Source organism: Mus musculus, chromosome 7 (genome assembly GCF_000001635.26).
Source record: "Mus musculus strain C57BL/6J chromosome 7, GRCm38.p6 C57BL/6J".
Classification (NCBI taxonomy): Eukaryota; Metazoa; Chordata; class Mammalia; order Rodentia; family Muridae; genus Mus; species Mus musculus.
This window is the reverse complement of record NC_000073.6, coordinates 4,825,551-4,842,756: the sequence shown is the minus strand read 5'-3', so window position 1 is coordinate 4,842,756 and position 17,206 is coordinate 4,825,551. Positions and strand designations below refer to the sequence as shown.

General features: G+C 51.2%; 1 protein-coding gene and 1 long non-coding RNA gene across 9 annotated transcripts in view; one reads left to right on the top strand and one right to left on the bottom strand.

The window, feature by feature from the left end:
- Nucleotides 1-5,674, bottom strand: part of Gm36127 — a 7,903-nt gene extending 2,229 nt beyond the window's left edge. The window contains exons 1-2 of one of the 2 annotated variants that reach the window (XR_003946604.1): nucleotides 4,485-5,674; nucleotides 761-866 (exon numbers count right to left, since the gene is read on the bottom strand). This is a non-coding gene — a long non-coding RNA (predicted gene, 36127). Of the gene's footprint in view, nucleotides 1-760 lie in introns of both variants that reach the window. The other variant, XR_881804.2, reaches the window with a different exon arrangement.
- Shisa7 (shisa family member 7) overlaps nucleotides 1-17,206 on the top strand; it is a 19,316-nt gene extending 2,110 nt beyond the window's left edge. For 2 of the 7 annotated variants that reach the window (XM_017322147.2, XM_011250503.2), the window contains exons 2-6: nucleotides 5,879-6,713; nucleotides 8,373-8,527; nucleotides 11,034-11,084; nucleotides 11,849-11,998; nucleotides 12,482-17,206. In XM_017322147.2, coding sequence (XP_017177636.1) covers nucleotides 6,034-6,713; nucleotides 8,373-8,527; nucleotides 11,034-11,084; nucleotides 11,849-11,998; nucleotides 12,482-13,122 — 1,677 coding nt within the window. In that variant the 5' untranslated portion in view covers nucleotides 5,879-6,033 and the 3' untranslated portion in view covers nucleotides 13,123-17,206. Of the gene's footprint in view, nucleotides 1-5,648; nucleotides 6,714-8,372; nucleotides 8,528-11,033; nucleotides 11,085-11,848; nucleotides 11,999-12,481 lie in introns of those variants that run through there. The other 5 variants (XM_006539775.4, NM_172737.4, XM_030242416.1 and 2 more) reach the window with 5 other exon arrangements.

Sequence of the window (17,206 nt, the reverse complement as noted above, 5' to 3'; positions counted from 1 at the left end):
GGGGCGGGGAGGGGGCGGGGCAGGAGTTCTCACATGCCAGTTGCAGATTCTGCGCAGCTGGGCCAGAGTGTGATTGCACCTATAGGGCTGCATGACAGAGCTCGGATGAGCGAGGACGCCTGCCTGCCTGCCCGCCAGCCCAGTGCAGGGAGCTGGTATAGAGATGTAATGTTTGTGGTATGCCTTAACATATGAGCCTTGAACACTGATGGTTAAAATATGTACAAATGTTTATATGTCCGTGTGGAGTGATTATGTGTATGTGCGCGCACACACGCACTCACACATATGTTCTCGAAGGGTGTATAGGCGCATCACCAGACTGACACCGAGTGCCCTTGCTTTGAGGCTGCAGTTTAGCTGCTCTGTGGTCTGTGTCAAGTATCAGTGCTGTTGTGAGTCTGAGCAGTCCTGTGTGAGAAAAATAGAGAACTGGTCCCCTTGTCTCCAGTGTCTGCACTGGGTGCTGCATCTGGTTGTCCTCTGTCAACTCACAGCCTTTGAGCAAGGGAGACAGCTGCCTTCCGCCCCATCAGCACAGATGGCTTCATTCTTCCAGCCAGATTGCCATTGTACTTGTCAGTACTCAAAGAATGAAGGGATCTCTATAGCTGCGTCTGCTACCCTCAGAAAACCTGGGTCTCTAGGTGTCTCACCTCCCTTGTCTGTGTGTGGGAGAAAGCCATCTAGACTAGGTTCACAGCCTAGCACAAGTCTGGTCACTGAAGGGCAATAAGACCCCTTAGAGCTTTGTTCTCACCTGAGGGCTGGGTATGTGAGTATCCACTTCCCATAGTTGCTTCACCCTTTTGCAAGATGTAGATGTCTTCCTGAGCATTTACATGCATCACGCTCCGGTCTGAGGGCTGTGGAGAGGCAGCAAAGATGTAGCTCAAATCATCCGCCTCCATGGACATTCTAGTTCTAGTCTAAGCATTGAGAGGCACACAGCAAGGCCGTGTGTGCATCCTGTGACAAACACACAAGAGCTTCAGAAGAAATCTAGCAGGGCAGAACCCCAACAGGTCAGGGGCTGCTTTGTGGCTTGCGGAGATAATAGGAGAGCGGTGCTGAAGGAAGGGGTGGAGGACTGCTTAGCTGAGATCTGCCAAACAAGGCAGCAGCAATTGCTAAGGGAAGAAAGGAGAGAGCTCTTGGGCGTGACCCCAGAAAGGTCTAGAGCAGTGGTTCTCAACCTGTGGCTCTCAAGCCCTTTGTGGGTCGCCTAAGATACCCACAAAGCACAGACATCTTTACAACATTACAGAGAAGAAGAAGGACTGGAAAGATGGCTCAGAGGTTAAGAGCACTGGCTACTCTTCTGAGTTCAACTCCCAGCAACCACATGGAGGTTCACAGCCATTTATAATGAGCTCTGATGCCTCTTCTGGCCTTCAGACATACATACGTATGAACATACATGCATACATACATACATACATACATACATACATACATACATACATATATACATACATCCTTTTTTTAAAAAAATAGCAAAAGAGGGCTGGAGAGATGGCTCAGTGGTTAAGAGCACTGACTGTTCTTCCAGAGGTCTTGAGTTCAATTCCCAGCAACCACATGGTAGCTCTCAACCATCTGTAATGGGATCTGACGCCCTCTTCTGGTGTGTCTGAAGACAGCTACCATGTACTCACATGCATAAAATAAATAATTCGTTTATAAAAAAAACCATCACTTTATTTAAAAAATAGCAAAAGAAATAATTTTACTGTTGGGGGATGGGCCACCACAACATGAGGAACTTTTTAAAGTGTCGAAGCATTGGGAAGGTTGAAAACCATTGGCCTCGAGGAAAAGGAAAGAAGGGGTGGCCATTCAAAGGCATTCCAGGCAGAGCAAAGATTGGCTTAAGTGAGGCAAGAAGCTAAGGCATGGTCTGAACAGGGAAGCTGTGGATGTCATCTGCCCATATTTGTTTGATGTTTTGTTTTGTTTTGTTTTGTTTTGTTTTGTTTTGTTTTAAAGACAGGGCCTCGTGTAGCCAGGATTAAGCTTGCACTGGCTATGTAGCTAAGAATGACTCTAAATTCTTGCCCCTCCTGCCTCTGCCGCCCAAGTGCTACGATATGAAGTGGGAGCCACAGTGCCTGCTTCCATTTGAAAAAGACTTGTAAAGCATGGTTGGATTTGGTGGCCCACACCTTTAAACTCAGTGCTTAGGATGCAGAGGCAGACAGATCTCTGAGTTCAAGCCAAGCTGGACTACAGAATAAGTTCCAGGCCAGCCAAGGCTTCAGAGAGTGAGACAATGTCTCAAAAGTAAAAATTTAAAAATTCTGATAAAACAGAGATAAAATTTACATTTAGCAGTGTTAATGTCTGGCATCTTCCCTATGTTCTGTGATGATCTCTATCTAGGTCCAGAACACTCTTCTATTTTAAATCCATGTGTGCGTGTTGATGTGTGTGTTACTCAGGCTGACTGATTAAAGAAAGAGAGATGGGGCAGGATGAGTTTAGGCTTCTTAGCTGCAGGGGGATCAGCTTTTCAGGGACCAAAGTCTGAAGCACTTGGCAGAACCTCTTTCTTGTTACACAAAGGGCACCTTGAGCAAGTCAGTTTCTGCATGCCAAAACCTCTCACTCATCTAGGTGCTGTTGGGACCATTATCTAAGCTTTCTCAGCCATAAGAGACTTCCAGGTTTGCACGATATGTCTCTGGACTAAGTTGTGCAAAGGCTCTGAGACTCCTTCAAAGAAACAAGTCTAGGATAACAACCACTGACTGTTTGCAAAAGGTTACTTCAGAGCCTGGGTGCCATTGCTCTGAGTTAACGCCAGATACAATGGCTCTGCTAAAATTCTGCTACATTTGTGTGTGTGTGCACATACCTGTGCCATGGTTCACATACAAACCTGAGAAGACAACTTTGGGGAATCAGTTTTCCACCATCTACCATCTGGAACCCAGGGAATCCAGTAGAGCAAGCACCCTTACCCACTGAGCCATCTTGCCTGCTCACTTTTATGTTCTTCCCTCCAGCTACAAGATATAAGTAATAAATAGGATTTCTGTCCGCGTGGGATTGACTACTGTGGCCCTTTCATATAAGTGAGATCATATACTGTGTAATGTTTTATGTCCGTCTTCTTCCTCTTAGAACAATGTCCTTAAGATTCACTTATGTTGTAGCATGCGTAGTGTCAGTGTGACTCCTCCTCAAGGCTGAGTAATAGCCTGCTGTATGGATGCACCACATTTGTTTACCTGTTCATCTGTTTACCAAAATCTGCATCATTTTCTGCTTTTAATCTGATATGTATAGATATACAGTGGACTTTTGTGCATGCATTTTTGTGGTCACATGTATTTAGATCTTTGGAGGTAAACACAAAGGAGTGGAATTGCTGATTCCTATGGTAACAATTAATTTGTGTGTGGTACTGAGGATTAAACCCCCAGCCTCAAGCATGCTGTGCAAATACTCTCCCACTGAGCTACATGTCTGGCTTTCTTTGTGAGTCAAAGGTCTTTCTTGCTAAGCTAACTGGGCTGGCCTTGAACTCACTATATACTTGGGTGGGTCTTGAGCTTGTGATCTTCCTGCCTCAGCATCTCAAGCAGACAAGGATAATGAACTTGTGCTACCATATCTGACTATAATTTTTGTATGAGTCATCAAAGTCTTCATGTGAGCTAAGCCCACTTCCAAGGTGCCCTTTAAATACCCAATGTGCACGCTCCCAGTAAACACTGAAATATCCTTGGCTGGAGTTCTGGGAAGGGGTCTAACCTAGGCCCAAAAGGGAAAGTTGAAGGCTAGGTGTGGACATATACGCAGGAGGTAGAGACAGAAGGACAGAGGTCAATGTCGGCCTTAGTTATATAGTGAATTTGGGGCCAGCATCGGTTCAGTGGACTTTATTACAATAAAACCAAGCAAAAAGTAAAGAAGAGGGCAGAGGAAGAGAGATGGGGATGGAAGGAAAGGGAAAGGGAGAGGGGAACAGAAGGAGAGAAGAAAGGAGAGAGAGAGAGAGAGAGAGATAGAGAGAGAGAGGAGCGCATCCATAGACCTGTAAGTCCAACACTTGGGAAGCTGAAGCAGGAGATTCAGTCATTCATCCATTTGAAGCTAACATGGGCTACATAGTGACTTACAGGATTGCAGAGTGAGACTTTTTTTCTTTTTTTTTTTTTTTAAAAGTAGAGACTTCAAGTTATAAGAGGTGAAGCCAAATCTTGGGGAACCCCAGCACCCAAAAGCTATCTACCTACTTCAGCTTTCAAGCACTTTGCTTGGCAATCTCTCTCTCTGTGTCTCTGTCTCTCTCTCTCAATCTCTCTCTCTGTCTCTCTCTTTCTGTCTCTCTGTCTCTCTCTGTCTCTCTGTCTCTCTCTGTCTCTCTCTCTCTCTCTCTCTCTCTCTCTCTCTCTCTCTCACACACACACACACACACACCAGACACACGTGCACAGTGGACAGAACAAATTTTAAAATCATCTAACAATGTTTACCTGAATACATCCCAACGTCCCTCCTTCCTCCTCCTCTGCATTAGGTCCCTGTGACTGTCACTACTCAATGTTCCTCCTCAGCAGTCTGAAGCATGTGTGACATGTTTGTCTAGCACCTCCCTCCTCTCCCTGGAAGGTCAGCCCCAGACCCACAGGAATGTGGGCTTATTCAAGGCTGTATTCTTGAAGTTCCTGACACCCCAAGGGTTGTTTCCAGAAGGAGTCCCTGTCCTACACACTGGACACAGCCTTTGCTCCAAGCCTCTGGAGAGCTGTCTCCCTGGACCTTGTCAAGATGCCCTTTGAGAAGAGAGAGAGCCTCTGAGATGAAACCCTGAGTCTGCCTCTGCTTGCTGGCTCCAGTTCAGAACTGCTTATCCTGCCCAGTGGAGGGGGGTGGGCTCTGCTCTCCCGGGTCCCTGCCAGGCTGACTTTCCACCCCCATATCTTCTCCTGCCCACACTGGCCTGTTCCTGACCTGCCTGGACAGTTGCCATGGAGACAGCTAGAAACCCTGCCCTTCTGACCCACCTACCCATGTCTCATCTCATCACCCCCACATAAAATATGTTTCTTCCAAAACTGTGAGCAGTAGTGACACTTGTATATGAGATTGTGTTTGTGCACATGTGTATGTGCACATGTGCATGTGTACGAAAGAGGTAGGGCATCTTTGGAGACTTGTAAACCAATTAGCTGTAAGCCAGTAGTTCTTAAGTATACTGCGTGCCCACCACCAAGAGAACTTTCCTGTTTGTTTGTTTGTTTGTCTGCCTATGTATCTTTGGCTGCCCTGGAACTCAATTATATACCTCAAGTTGGACTCAAACTTGAGACAATCCTCCTGCCTCTGCCTTCAGAGTGCTAGGATTACAGGAATGTATCACCATGCCTGGCTTGTTTTGCTGCTTTTGCTTTTTTTGTTGTTGTTTTTTGTTTGTGCTTTTTTGTTTTTGTTTTTTAAGCAGTACCAGAGGCATCTTAGGTTGTCACACACAGGCATCACCTGCATGTTGGTCAGCTGTACTACAGGTATATAGGACAAAAATGTTTGAGGATTCCTCATGTCAGTCAGTATCAGTACCCCTGCACCTATGTGGCTGAGCTCTCAACTAATTTTCATTCTCTCTCCTCCCCTTCCCTTTCCTCTCCTCTCCTCCCCTCCCCTCCCCTCCCCTTCTCTCCTCTCTCCTCTCCTTCCTTCTCCTCCCTCCCCTACTACCGGGCTGCCCCACACCCCACATCTCTCTTCCCTATCCCTCCTTTCTTCCCTTCCTCCTCTTTCCCTCCTTCTTGGGCTCCTTGGGTCTTTGGCTGCGGCTCACCCCCCTCCCACATATCTTCCTCAATTCCCCCCTCTGCCTTCTGCCTTCACACCTTCCTTCTCTATCAAGTCCTCCCTTCGTAAAAACTTCTGTATCCCCTCCTCCGTCCCCGCCGATCCTTTCTTTTCTCCTGCTGAGCCCCTCTCTCGTCGCTCCCTTTGTCCTCCCCTCCCACCGCTGCAATTCGGCTCCGGGATCCGCAGCCTGGCGTCCCGGTGTGCACCATGCCGGCCCTGCTGCTGCTCGGGACCGTCGCGCTGCTAGCCTCCGCAGCGGGCCCGGCGGGGGCGCGCCCATCCAACGACACAAGCTCAGTGGCCCCGGGCCCGCTGCCCGCGCTACTCGCGCACCTGCGGCGCTTGACCGGGGCTCTGGCGGGCGGCGGGAGCGCGGCAGGTACCAGCGCCAACGCCACCAAGACCAGCCCCGCGAGTGGCACGGGCGCAGCGGCACGGGCGCCTCCTCCGGCCGAGCTCTGCCATGGCTACTACGATGTCATGGGCCAGTACGACGCCACCTTCAACTGCAGCACCGGCTCCTACCGCTTCTGTTGTGGCACCTGCCACTACCGTTTCTGCTGCGAGCACCGCCACATGCGCCTGGCGCAGGCCTCCTGCTCCAACTACGACACGCCACGCTGGGCCACCACGCCCCCGCCGCTGGCTGGAGGCGCCGGGGGCGCTGGGGGTGCGGGTGGGGGACCAGGGCCGGGCCAGGCAGGGTGGCTGGAAGGGGGCCGGGCCGGGGGCGCTGGGGGACGTGGGGGAGAGGGCCCAGGGGGCAGCACAGCCTACGTGGTGTGCGGAGTCATCAGTTTCGCCCTGGCGGTGGGCGTCGGTGCCAAAGTGGCCTTCAGCAAGGCGTCACGTGCACCCAGGGCGCACCGGGAGATCAACGTGCCCAGGTAAGTGTGAATTGGGATTGGAGGGACAGGAGGGAGCCTGGAACCTGGCACTGGGGAACAGACAATCCGATGGAGGCGGTTTCTTGGTACTGGGAAGTGGAGCAACTGATTAAGTGGCAGGGCTTACTCTGTGAGAGGTCAACCGGCTTGGGGATGTGGTCTGGGCAATAAGGGTGGCTTGGTGGGGGACAGGGCCTGCGCCTCAGAATACGAACCTGTTGGGGCGTGGCCACACGGATGGCTGAGGTCCAAGTTAGTTGTGGGAAGTAACTAAAGCCCAGTGACAGAAGCGACAAAAGGACCTGGCTGTAGAAAAGAATTGGTATAGAGAGTTCATTCATTCAACCAGTATTTCTTTTTTTCAATTTTTTTGGTTTTTTGAGACAGAGTTTCTCTGTGTAGCTCTTACTGTCCTGGAACTCATTCTGTAGACCAGGCTGGCCTTGAATTTAGGAATCTGCCTGCCTCTGCCTCCCAAGTGCTGGGATTAAAGGCGTGCGCCACCACTGCCCAGCTCAACCAGTATTTCTTAAGCACTTTCTGTGGGCCAGGGGCTAGGGATACAAAATAGAACAAAAGTCCAGCCTTTCTGGATAAGCCTGTTTTCCTAAGTCCAAGAATTCTGCCTGTGATCTGTGCGATGCTAGGCACTCTTCCCCGCATAGACAGTAGGGCTAAGAATTGACCCCGCTTATTTGGAGTGTAAAGGAGATTAACTGAGCTGATTCATGTAGAGTCCTAGCTGAGTGAGTGCTCATTAAATACTTGTGGTGGGGGCTGGTGAGGTGGCTCAGCCGTTAAGAGCATGACTTCTCTTCCTGAGTTCAAATACTTTTGGTGGATCCAGCAAGCCTATATGCAACGTAACTCTAGATATTGACAAGTGCTGTGCAGAAAACAAAGCAATGTAAAAAGTTAACAGGAGGAGTGTTGGTTTGGGGAGGAATTTAGTTGAAGATCAGAAAGAGTCTGTCTGAGCATGACCCTGGAGGAAATAAGAGGCAGAGCCATTCAGGTATCTGTGTGAGGGTCATTTCAGGCAGAGGGAAACTACAACACTGGGGAGGCATCCTGTTCCTACTGTGTGTCTGAGGAGGAGCAGGCAGGGGTTGCATTTCTTCTGTGTGTTATGAAGAGCCACTGGAGATAGATATAACCAAGTGAAACACCTTTGAGGCTATGTATGAGGGCAGACAAAAGGCAAGGACTACAGCTGCACACCAAGAGAGAGCGGCTGTGATTTCCAGATGGGAAACTTGCTGAGCAGTGACCTGATCAGCAATGTATTGAGGAGGTCTGTTGTGAAAGATTACAAGGAGGGAAACGTTCAGAAAGGTCTGCCCAAGTGAACAAGTAGGACATCTTTTATTGCAACCAGGAAGGCTGCCCAAGGAACAGTTATAAGGTCTTAGCTCATGGTGGGGCAAGGCCACACAGGTGACTGTGGAGAGACCTCAGAGGGGGTTCCAAAAAGAATTCATCAAGCAAGAAATGTGGCCTGGAAAGGTTGACATTAAAAGGTGCATAGCCAAAACTGGACCACATCTCTGCACTGTGGATGCCCTAAAGAAGAGGATAGGGAGGAAAAGTCCTGGACCCTTACCCATCTCCCTCCCATCCCAGTCCTTGACTACCCACCCATCCATCTGCCATTTTTAGAGCTCTCGTGGATATTCTCAGGCATCAAGCAGGACCTGCAACCCGCCCGGACCGGGCCAGAAGCAGTTCTCTGACCCCAGGGCTGGGAGGCCCAGACAGCATGGCCCCAAGGACACCCAAGAACCTTTACAACACCATGAAGCCCTCCAACCTCGGTGAGTGCAAGTGACATGGTGCCTCATCTCTGGCCATGCCCTCATCCCTGTGGCTCTGTCCTCCTCATGTGACACTCTCAATCCTGATGCCCTGACCCCATTCCAGTCTCCATCCATCAGCTGTGGACATTTCTTCTTCCAACACGCATCCTGCTCTTCCTAAGAGAACTCCCCGAGGTCACAGTAGGCAGGAAAAGTTCTGGTCTTATTTGAGCCAGGAAATGGGGGAGTGGCGTGAGGGTGCTTTTCCCAGTGAGAGGAGCAACTTCAGCTGCAGGAACCCTGGGTGGCTGGAGAAGAGCTTATGAGGCTCTCAGACCTGAGACCACAGACAGCTTAGAGTTCTAGAGGCTTCTTCAGGCTAAGCTCAGGTTCTTCGTTCTGAAGTCAATGGGAAACCATTGAGGTGCTTTGAGCAGGGAGCAGACAGGACATGAGTGGGAGATAGGTAGATGATGATGCACACAGCTATAATCCCAAAATTCTGAATGAAGGCTGAGGTAGGAAGATCAAGAGTTGGAGGCCAGCCTGGGTTAAATAGCAAGATCCTGTCTCAGGAAACCAGAGCGGTAGGAGCTCATGAGTTTAATCCCAGCAGTCAGGAGGCAGAGGAAGGCAGATGTGTGACTTCAAGACCAGTGTGGTCTACAGAGTTCCAGGACAGCTAGGGCTACACAGAGAAACCCTGTCTCAAAAAACCAAAAAGAAGGAGGAAGAAAAGGAAGAAAGAAAGAAAGAAAGAAAGAGAGAGAGAGAGAGAGAGGGAGGGAGGGAGGGAGGGAGGGAGGGAGGGAGGGAGGAAGGAAGGAAGGAAGGAAGGAAGGAAGGAAGGAAGGAAGGAAGGAAGGAAGGAAGGAAGAGACAAACAAAGAAGAAAACCAAGGGGTAGGGATGCAGCTTGGGTAGAATTCATCAGTGAGGAGCTGGAGGTGGACCTCATGGGTCCCTTGCCTAGAATCCAACAGGAAGAACCTTGGGATGGAGTTAGTGTTAGGGTGCTTACCTGGCATGCATAAGACCCTGGGCTCTATCTCCAGCCTGGCAAAAGATTGGAAGGAAGCCAGGCTTAGTGGCTTGTGCCTCTAACCCCCAGCACTTGGGAGGCAGAGAAAGGCAGATCTCAGTGAATTCCAGGCCAGCCAGTTCACACTGGTACCCTGTCCAGAAACAAAAACAGAAAACAAAAAAAACTAGGCTGGAGAAATGGCTCAGCGGTTAAGAGCACTGACTGCTCTTCCAGAGGTCCTGAGTTCAAATCCCAGCAACCACGTGATGGCTCACAACCATCTGTAATGAGATCTGATGCTCTCTTCTGGGTTGTCTGAAGACAGCTACAGAGTACTTACATATAATAAATAAATTAAATTTAAAAAGACCACCAACACAACAACAACAACAACAAAAACCCATGTTCTGGAATACGCAAGCTATGTTAGAAGAAGAGATGAGAGGCTCAGGGGGCCTGTGCAACAACAGAAGAACTGGGTCTAAACCGGATCAGGGTGGGGGGGGGGAGATGATTTTCAATGGTAATAATGAGGGGACATTCAAAGTAGGTCTTTGTGGGATTTGGCTTGTTTTTGTTTGTTTGTTTTCAGATCAGGTCTCATCACACTGGGCTTCAAACTATGTAGTCAAACTTGAACTACTGAACCTCCTTCTCAAGTACTAGAGATTCCAGGCTTGTGCCACAGTTTCAGGCTTTAATCTTCCTCCCTTCCTCTCTCTCTCTCTCTCTCTCTCTCTCTCTCTCTCTCTCTCTCTTTCTTTCTTTCTTTCTTTCTTTCCAAGACAGAGTTTCTCTGTGTAGCCCTGGCTGTCCTGGAACTCACCTTGTAGACCAGACTGACCTCAAACTTAGAAATCCGCCTGCCTCAGCCTTCCATATGCTAGGGTTGCAGGCATGACCCACTGTGTGAAGCCTCAAGCTAGATCCTGAGAGAGATTTCATTCAAATAGGGAAAGGAAGAGATCCAAGGCATTGAGACCAGCATTGCAGCATGTGCAAAGGCCCTGTGGCAAGCCTCAGATACCACCCCCATATTCTACCTTTCCTGTCGGGATAGTGAACCACGGAAGGCATCATCTGAGTGCCGAGGGTCGAGGGTCGGGGGAGCAGCCACTGTGATTGGCTTCTCACCTTAATGTGGACTGGGAAGATGACAAAACAGGGCGTATTTGGTGATTTAGAGGGAGAGTGCCAGGCAAGGCAAAGATGTGAGGTCAGGAGGGGCCACCAGGCTTGAGTGGAAAGAAGGAAAGAGGTGGCATGGAGACCACCAGACTTCTGACTTGGGTATTGGGGTGAATGTGGAAAAGGGACATCTCACCCCCAACCATGATCATGAGCACCTATCCTCTGTTTCCCCAAAGGGCCAATAGAATAACTTCTAATGAGGGGGTAGGGGTTGTACTGAACTGAGAGCCAGAAGTGGCACACTTCCAGGCTGGAGTGTCTGCTGGGATGGCGATGACAGTGACGTCACCTCCCTTCTCGGTCCCTCAGATAACCTGCACTACAACGTCAACAGCCCCAAGCACCACGCCGCCACACTGGGTACGGCGCCCTGGGAGTCGGGGGTCCTCGAGCCCCACTGTGGGGAGCCCCAGCCTGGTGCTGGGTGGAGCCCCAGTCAGACCCCCGTGAGCTGGTGCTCATGTGGGGCTGGCCCCACCAAGGCAGCTGCAGTGTCCTCGAGAGGACACCGGAAGTGGTGGATCTCCTTGCTGTCAAGTTTTGGGAAGATGCGCGGAATGCATCCCCAGCTGAGGCCAGGATTCAGTGGGTGCTGACAAATGCCAGCGGTCCCCGACCTGGAATGTGATTTCATCCTCAACCACGATCCTGTCCAATGAGATGGGGAAGGAGGGGCTCCCAAAGGTTGCAGCTTTCACGGGCTAGAACTCCAGATCCCCACCTCCCAAACCCTAGGCCTCGGAAGGAGGTCTGGAACCTGAAATCTTAGATCCATGGAAGGATGGTTAGAGCATGGACCCCTGAGTTTGAAAAAGGAGGGCTGGGATCTTCACCCCTGTGGCTGTGGGAGGAGGGTTGGGGTCTGAAATCCTAGGTCTAAGGGAGGAGGGTGGGAGCTTAGACTGGAGTCCGAGGGAAGAAAGCTGAGGCCCAGACTCCTGGGTCTGACGGAAAAGGGCAAAGATTAACATCTGGGTTCCTGAATCTGAGGGAGGGATGGAATCTGGATCTTCCGGCTTGAGAATGAAAGGGTATGGAACCCTGCGTCTGAGGGGGAGGGCTGGGCTCGGGTCCATGGGTCTGAAGGAGGAGGGCTGCACTGACTGGCTCTTCCTCGGCCACAGACTGGCGTGCTATGCCGCCGCCCAGCCCCTCCCTGCACTACTCCACACTATCCTGCTCCCGATCCTTCCACAACCTCTCTCATCTTCCCCCGTCCTATGAGGCTGCTGTGAAATCAGAACTGAATCGATACTCTTCCCTCAAGAGACTGGGTAAGTAAGCCTGGTGAGGGGACTCAGTCAATGGCCTTGGGATTGGGGGGCGGGGGGAGGGTCGCCATCGTTCAGTACCATGGACAGCGGGTGGCGGCGATGGGAGGCGCCAAAGGTTTCCGTCTTCTTACCAGCTTTTTTCCTAGTTGGTTCCATATTACCTGAGATATTTTGGATTGGATCGAGGTTTTTGGTTTTATTTGTGTTTAATTTTGCTTTTCTGAGCCAAAGACTTGCTTTGTAACCCACATTGTCCTGGAACTAACTATGTAGCCCAGACTGACCTCAAACCCATGGTGACCCTCCTGTTTCGGCTTCCCCAGTATTGGGATTGCAGGTGTGACACACCATGCCCTGCTTAGCTTGGTGACTCTTGTTGGTCAAACTTTCAGGTCTCCTGGGTGCTGCCTGGGGTTTCGGTAAGGAGGCTAGAGGAGGAAGGCTCTGGGTTGTCAGGGGATCTTTCTGTCTTTTCTCCCCCAGCTGAGAAAGATCTGGATGAAGCCTACCTGAAGCGCAGACAACTGGAGATGCCGCGCGGAACGCTGCCCTTGCATGCACTCCGGCGGCCTGGCACTGGAGGTGGCTACCGTATGGATGGCTGGGGTGGCCCTGAGGAGCTGGGCCTGGCACCAGCACCCAACCCACGGCGTGTTATGTCCCAGGAGCACCTTCTGGGTGATGGTAGCCGAGCTTCCCGCTATGAGTTCACGTTGCCTCGAGCGCGCCTGGTGTCTCAGGAACACCTGCTGCTGTCCTCACCTGAGGCGCTTCGCCAGAGTCGCGAGCACCTGCTGTCACCCCCACGAAGTCCTGCACTGCCCCCAGATCCCACCACCCGGGCCAGCCTGGCTGCCTCACACTCCAACCTGCTGCTAGGGCCTGGGGGCCCCCCCACACCCCTGCATGGGTTGCCTCCGTCAGGCCTGCATGCCCACCATCACCATGCCCTTCATGGCTCTCCTCAGCCAGCCTGGATGTCTGATGCGGGCGGGGGTGGGGGCACACTGGCCCGCAGGCCACCCTTCCAGCGCCAGGGCACCCTGGAGCAGCTGCAGTTCATTCCTGGGCACCACCTGCCCCAGCACCTGCGCACTGCCAGCAAGAACGAAGTGACTGTCTGAGGCCCGGTGGAGTGCTGGGGGCTGTGGCTTCCGAGGCCCCCTTCTCCCAGCCCAGATCTCCATTACAAGGCTTATCATACACACCAAGGCTCTGAGACCAGATGGGCCCTTGGACCGGAGACCACGCCTCCTTTTGGGATGTTACAGTAGATGAGATCTCTCCTTTTACTTTGTCACTGTTTGAACCAAGGCCTCCCTCCCATGATGTCATCCCAGAGGAAGGAGGCCTGTATATGAGGTCATTGCTAGCAAATATGTCTGTGTTTTATGATGTTGTTTGCAGGGACTAAACCTCCTTCCTATGAGGTCACCACAGAGGAAGAGCCCTGCCTGAGGTCATCACTAGAGGCTATGTCCATTTTGCATGACATCACCACAGAAACTCCTTTCCTGTGATGTCACTACGACAATGCCTTGTCCCATCCCATCATCCCTACAAACAAAAATTTCTTCCTGCGTGTCACTACAGAGACAAGTCTCACACTTCTTGACACTTGTTGACATCATCCTGACTGAGCACCAAGGCCTCTTGCAATTATCATCACAGGAAAAATGTTTCTCTGCCATGGAGAAGATAGCTCCATTCCATGATGCCACCACTACAGACAAAGCCATTTTCCTGGGACACATCGCAGTGGACTACGCCCTGCCAGTTATGTCCTCACTAACAATTAGGCCTCCTTTCCACAATACTATCACAGGACTTTGCCTCCCTCCTGTGATGCCATCACCAGAATAGGTGCCTTGCCCAATGGCGCCATCACAGGGACTGTGCCTCTTCATGTGATGTCATTACCAGAAATGACCACCTGTTCTTGGGACTTCTCCAGAGTGAGGCCCTTCTGTGGTGTGACCACCAGTTACCACCCACTTGGAAATGACACCAGGAGACACCTCTATCGCTGTGCCATGTCGTGAGAAAGTTGGGCATGTGTAGCCCAAGGCCACCTGGGAAGAGGCCAGAGAAAGTAACCTGTCCTGAGATGTCATGAGGGCGTCAGCACTAGGGATACTAGGGTCTTTCTATAGGATGCTGGGGGTGATGCCCTCTATTGCTTGGACATCATCATAGAGTGCTTCCTTCTCAGAGGTGTTCCCCACTCTAGATGACCAACAGTAGTGACTGCATAATGATTGTGTCATCAGAGTCCTTAAGTCCCTATAGCTGAGCTCTGTGCTTCTTTCTTTGCGTGACCCCAGGGGCATAGCCAACAGGATGTCTACTAGCCCCAGTAAAGGCAGACTGGGCCTGTGCAGTGAGCCCTGGGGATGCAGTGAGCCCTGGGGACGGCACCCATGGATGAGCTTCAGCTCCACAGCCGCTCTGATCCACAGGGCTGCTAAAGTCCTGGGACTCAAGGGTGAGCCAAAGGATGGCATCACTTCTTTCTGCCATATCTAAAGACATCAGCTCTCAACACAGTCCCCATCTCTATTGGAGGGGAAGGGTTAGGGTATATGTGCTGTTGACCTTGCCAATGACATCATCAATGCCACCCAGTGTCCTCCTTTCATGATGGCATAGCAGTTGGGGTCCAATGTTAACTGTGTCATTTCCCAGAATTCCATGACTCACCTCAATTACCATATCAACTTCCAGGCATTATCACCATTAATGGCATCATCATTGCCTCCCAAGATCCCTCCCAACCATGGTGTCATCATTTCCCAGGGTCCAAACAACACATCATCATGATGTCCCAGGATCCACTATGTCCTCATTGCTTCCCAGAATCCTTCACAACATGCTCACCTCATCACCTCCCAGCATCCATCACAGCCAGGGGGTCTTCATCTCCCAGCAATCACAACCATACAGTCCTCACCATCTCCCAGATGGTGAGATCCATCAGAACCACACTGTCCTCATCTCTCAGGACTTGTTAGGACTGATAGAGCCAGAGTCTCTCGTGACTCCATATAATTGCAGTGTCACCTCCCAGGACCCACTTTAGCCATGTCTTCATGTCTCAGTAGCCATCATAGCTATGATGTCACCACTTCATAAAATCCACTCCAACTGTGGTGTCCCTGGATTCTTGTGACCATGTATCATCACATCCCAGTATCCATCTAATAGTGTCACAAGTATCATATACAATGAGCATCTATGAGGACCATCATTCTGTCACCTCCCTAGACACATCAGTCATGTCCTATCACGACTCATCAGGATTTACTGTAACTGTGGTGCCATCACCTCCAAGCAGCCATAATAGCCAACAGTGTCTTCATTCTCCAGGACCTACTTCAACCCCAGTGTCTCCATGGCTTAGGGTCTACCATAATCACAGTTGTCATCACCTCCCTGGACCCATGGCAACAATAATGTTATCATTTCCAGAGTGTACTTCAGCGATGGTGCCATCATCCTCTCCCAGAATCCATGTAAAACCGTGTGTCCTCATCTTCTAGGACCCGTGGCAATTGTGTGCCATCTACCAGGACCCATCATCTTAGGGTCCAAATGTTGTGACAGGCTATATTTCAGTTGTCCTCTGGGGTCTCATGGCATTTACAGTTCCTCCCTTTAGGGGAACCAGCACAACAGGCCATTTCCCATTCCCTCCAATGGACTAGGGTGGAGCCAGCTGCCTCCTCTGATAATGTCACCCCACTCTGTCCCTTCTTAATGTGTCACTGCCTCATTCCTGATCCGAATAGATACCTGGATCAGCTTCACCTACAGACTTGGCCTTGGCAAGCCTCCTTCCACTCACTGGTGAGTGCATCTTAACTCTTCTTGGATTACCACTGTCCCTTGCCCAGCCATCTGATCGGTGACAGGGTCATCTTGGTGACCTCTCCACAGCAGCAGCAGAGGGGGAGCTTCCCAGCCCTTAGATGGCATCACTGCCCTAACCCACTCCATTTCTGGTACTTGGTCCCAACCAGGATCAGAACTTGCTGGCTTGGGCCATGCTCTGTCTAGAGAGGATGTAGGAGATGCCACAGCTGATAAACCACCCGCTGGCCTATTCCTGGAGTATGTATATCTGAGAGCAATGGCCCCTGCTACCTTCACCTGAAAAGGCCAAGGGTGCTCCTTTGCCTCTTTCCCTAATATACCAGGGAGTGAGTACCCAGGGGCTTCAGGAAGTCCCTGACACCCAGTGCACAATCTTTTCCTGCCACACCCAGTTCTCTGTACATATAGCCATGTTTCAGGGGGGCGGCCATTCCCCACTCTTAAAGGGCTACATGCCCCCCTCCCAGCCCCTATGGCAAGGAGAGGGGCTCTTCTCCCTCCTCTGGGCCGCCCTCTCCCTCTTATGTCTCCCTCCCCCCACCAAATATTGGCCCCTGTGGCCATCCCTTCTTGCCCAGAGCCTGGATGGGATAGATGGTAACAGGCTCTCACCATGCTGAGGAAAGTAGGGAGTTACCACCAATCTTCCTAAATGCCAGCACCAGGTTTTCGGCCTCCCAACTAATAGATGCTCCATGGGCTCCGCATCCATTCTAGGGCCTCCCTTCAAGTGTGCTTAACACTCCCATGGAACACACAGCTTTCTCCAAGCCCTGGAGAGGTTCAGGGGCTTTCAGCTTTTGTTTGCCCACTCTCTCTTTCCCTTCATCCCTCCCCAAACCTGAATTCCTTCCTTCCTGGGATCTGCCCTCACCCCAGCCTCCACCCTCCACCTGCCTGACCCTGAAGTCTTGACCTCTTATTTCAATAAAGCCATAGTGGGGAGAGGTCTTGAGGGTGGGCCAGCAGGCCCTGTTCTGCTCATCCCCCACCATCACCACGATGCTTCCAGAATTGGGACCTGGCCTTCTGAGTCTTCCCCTCCCCACCCCCACCCCTGCTCCCCAATAAACACAAATACACATAGGCAGGGTGTGCCCATGCAGGAAAGCTCCCTTCTGGCTGGGGGCTGCAGAGGGGGTGTCAGAGACAAGATCAAAGTGCCACACCAGAGGTTCCTCAGGCCTCTGAACCCCATTCTTACTCCCCTCCCCACACTTCCTTCCAGTGCTGGACTCACCTTCATCTTCCTGGTGAGGACAGCAAAAGGAGCAGGCACTTGGCTGGGGGTGGGGTGTTGGTTTTTGTTTTGGAATAAACAGCTGTTTTCCTGAT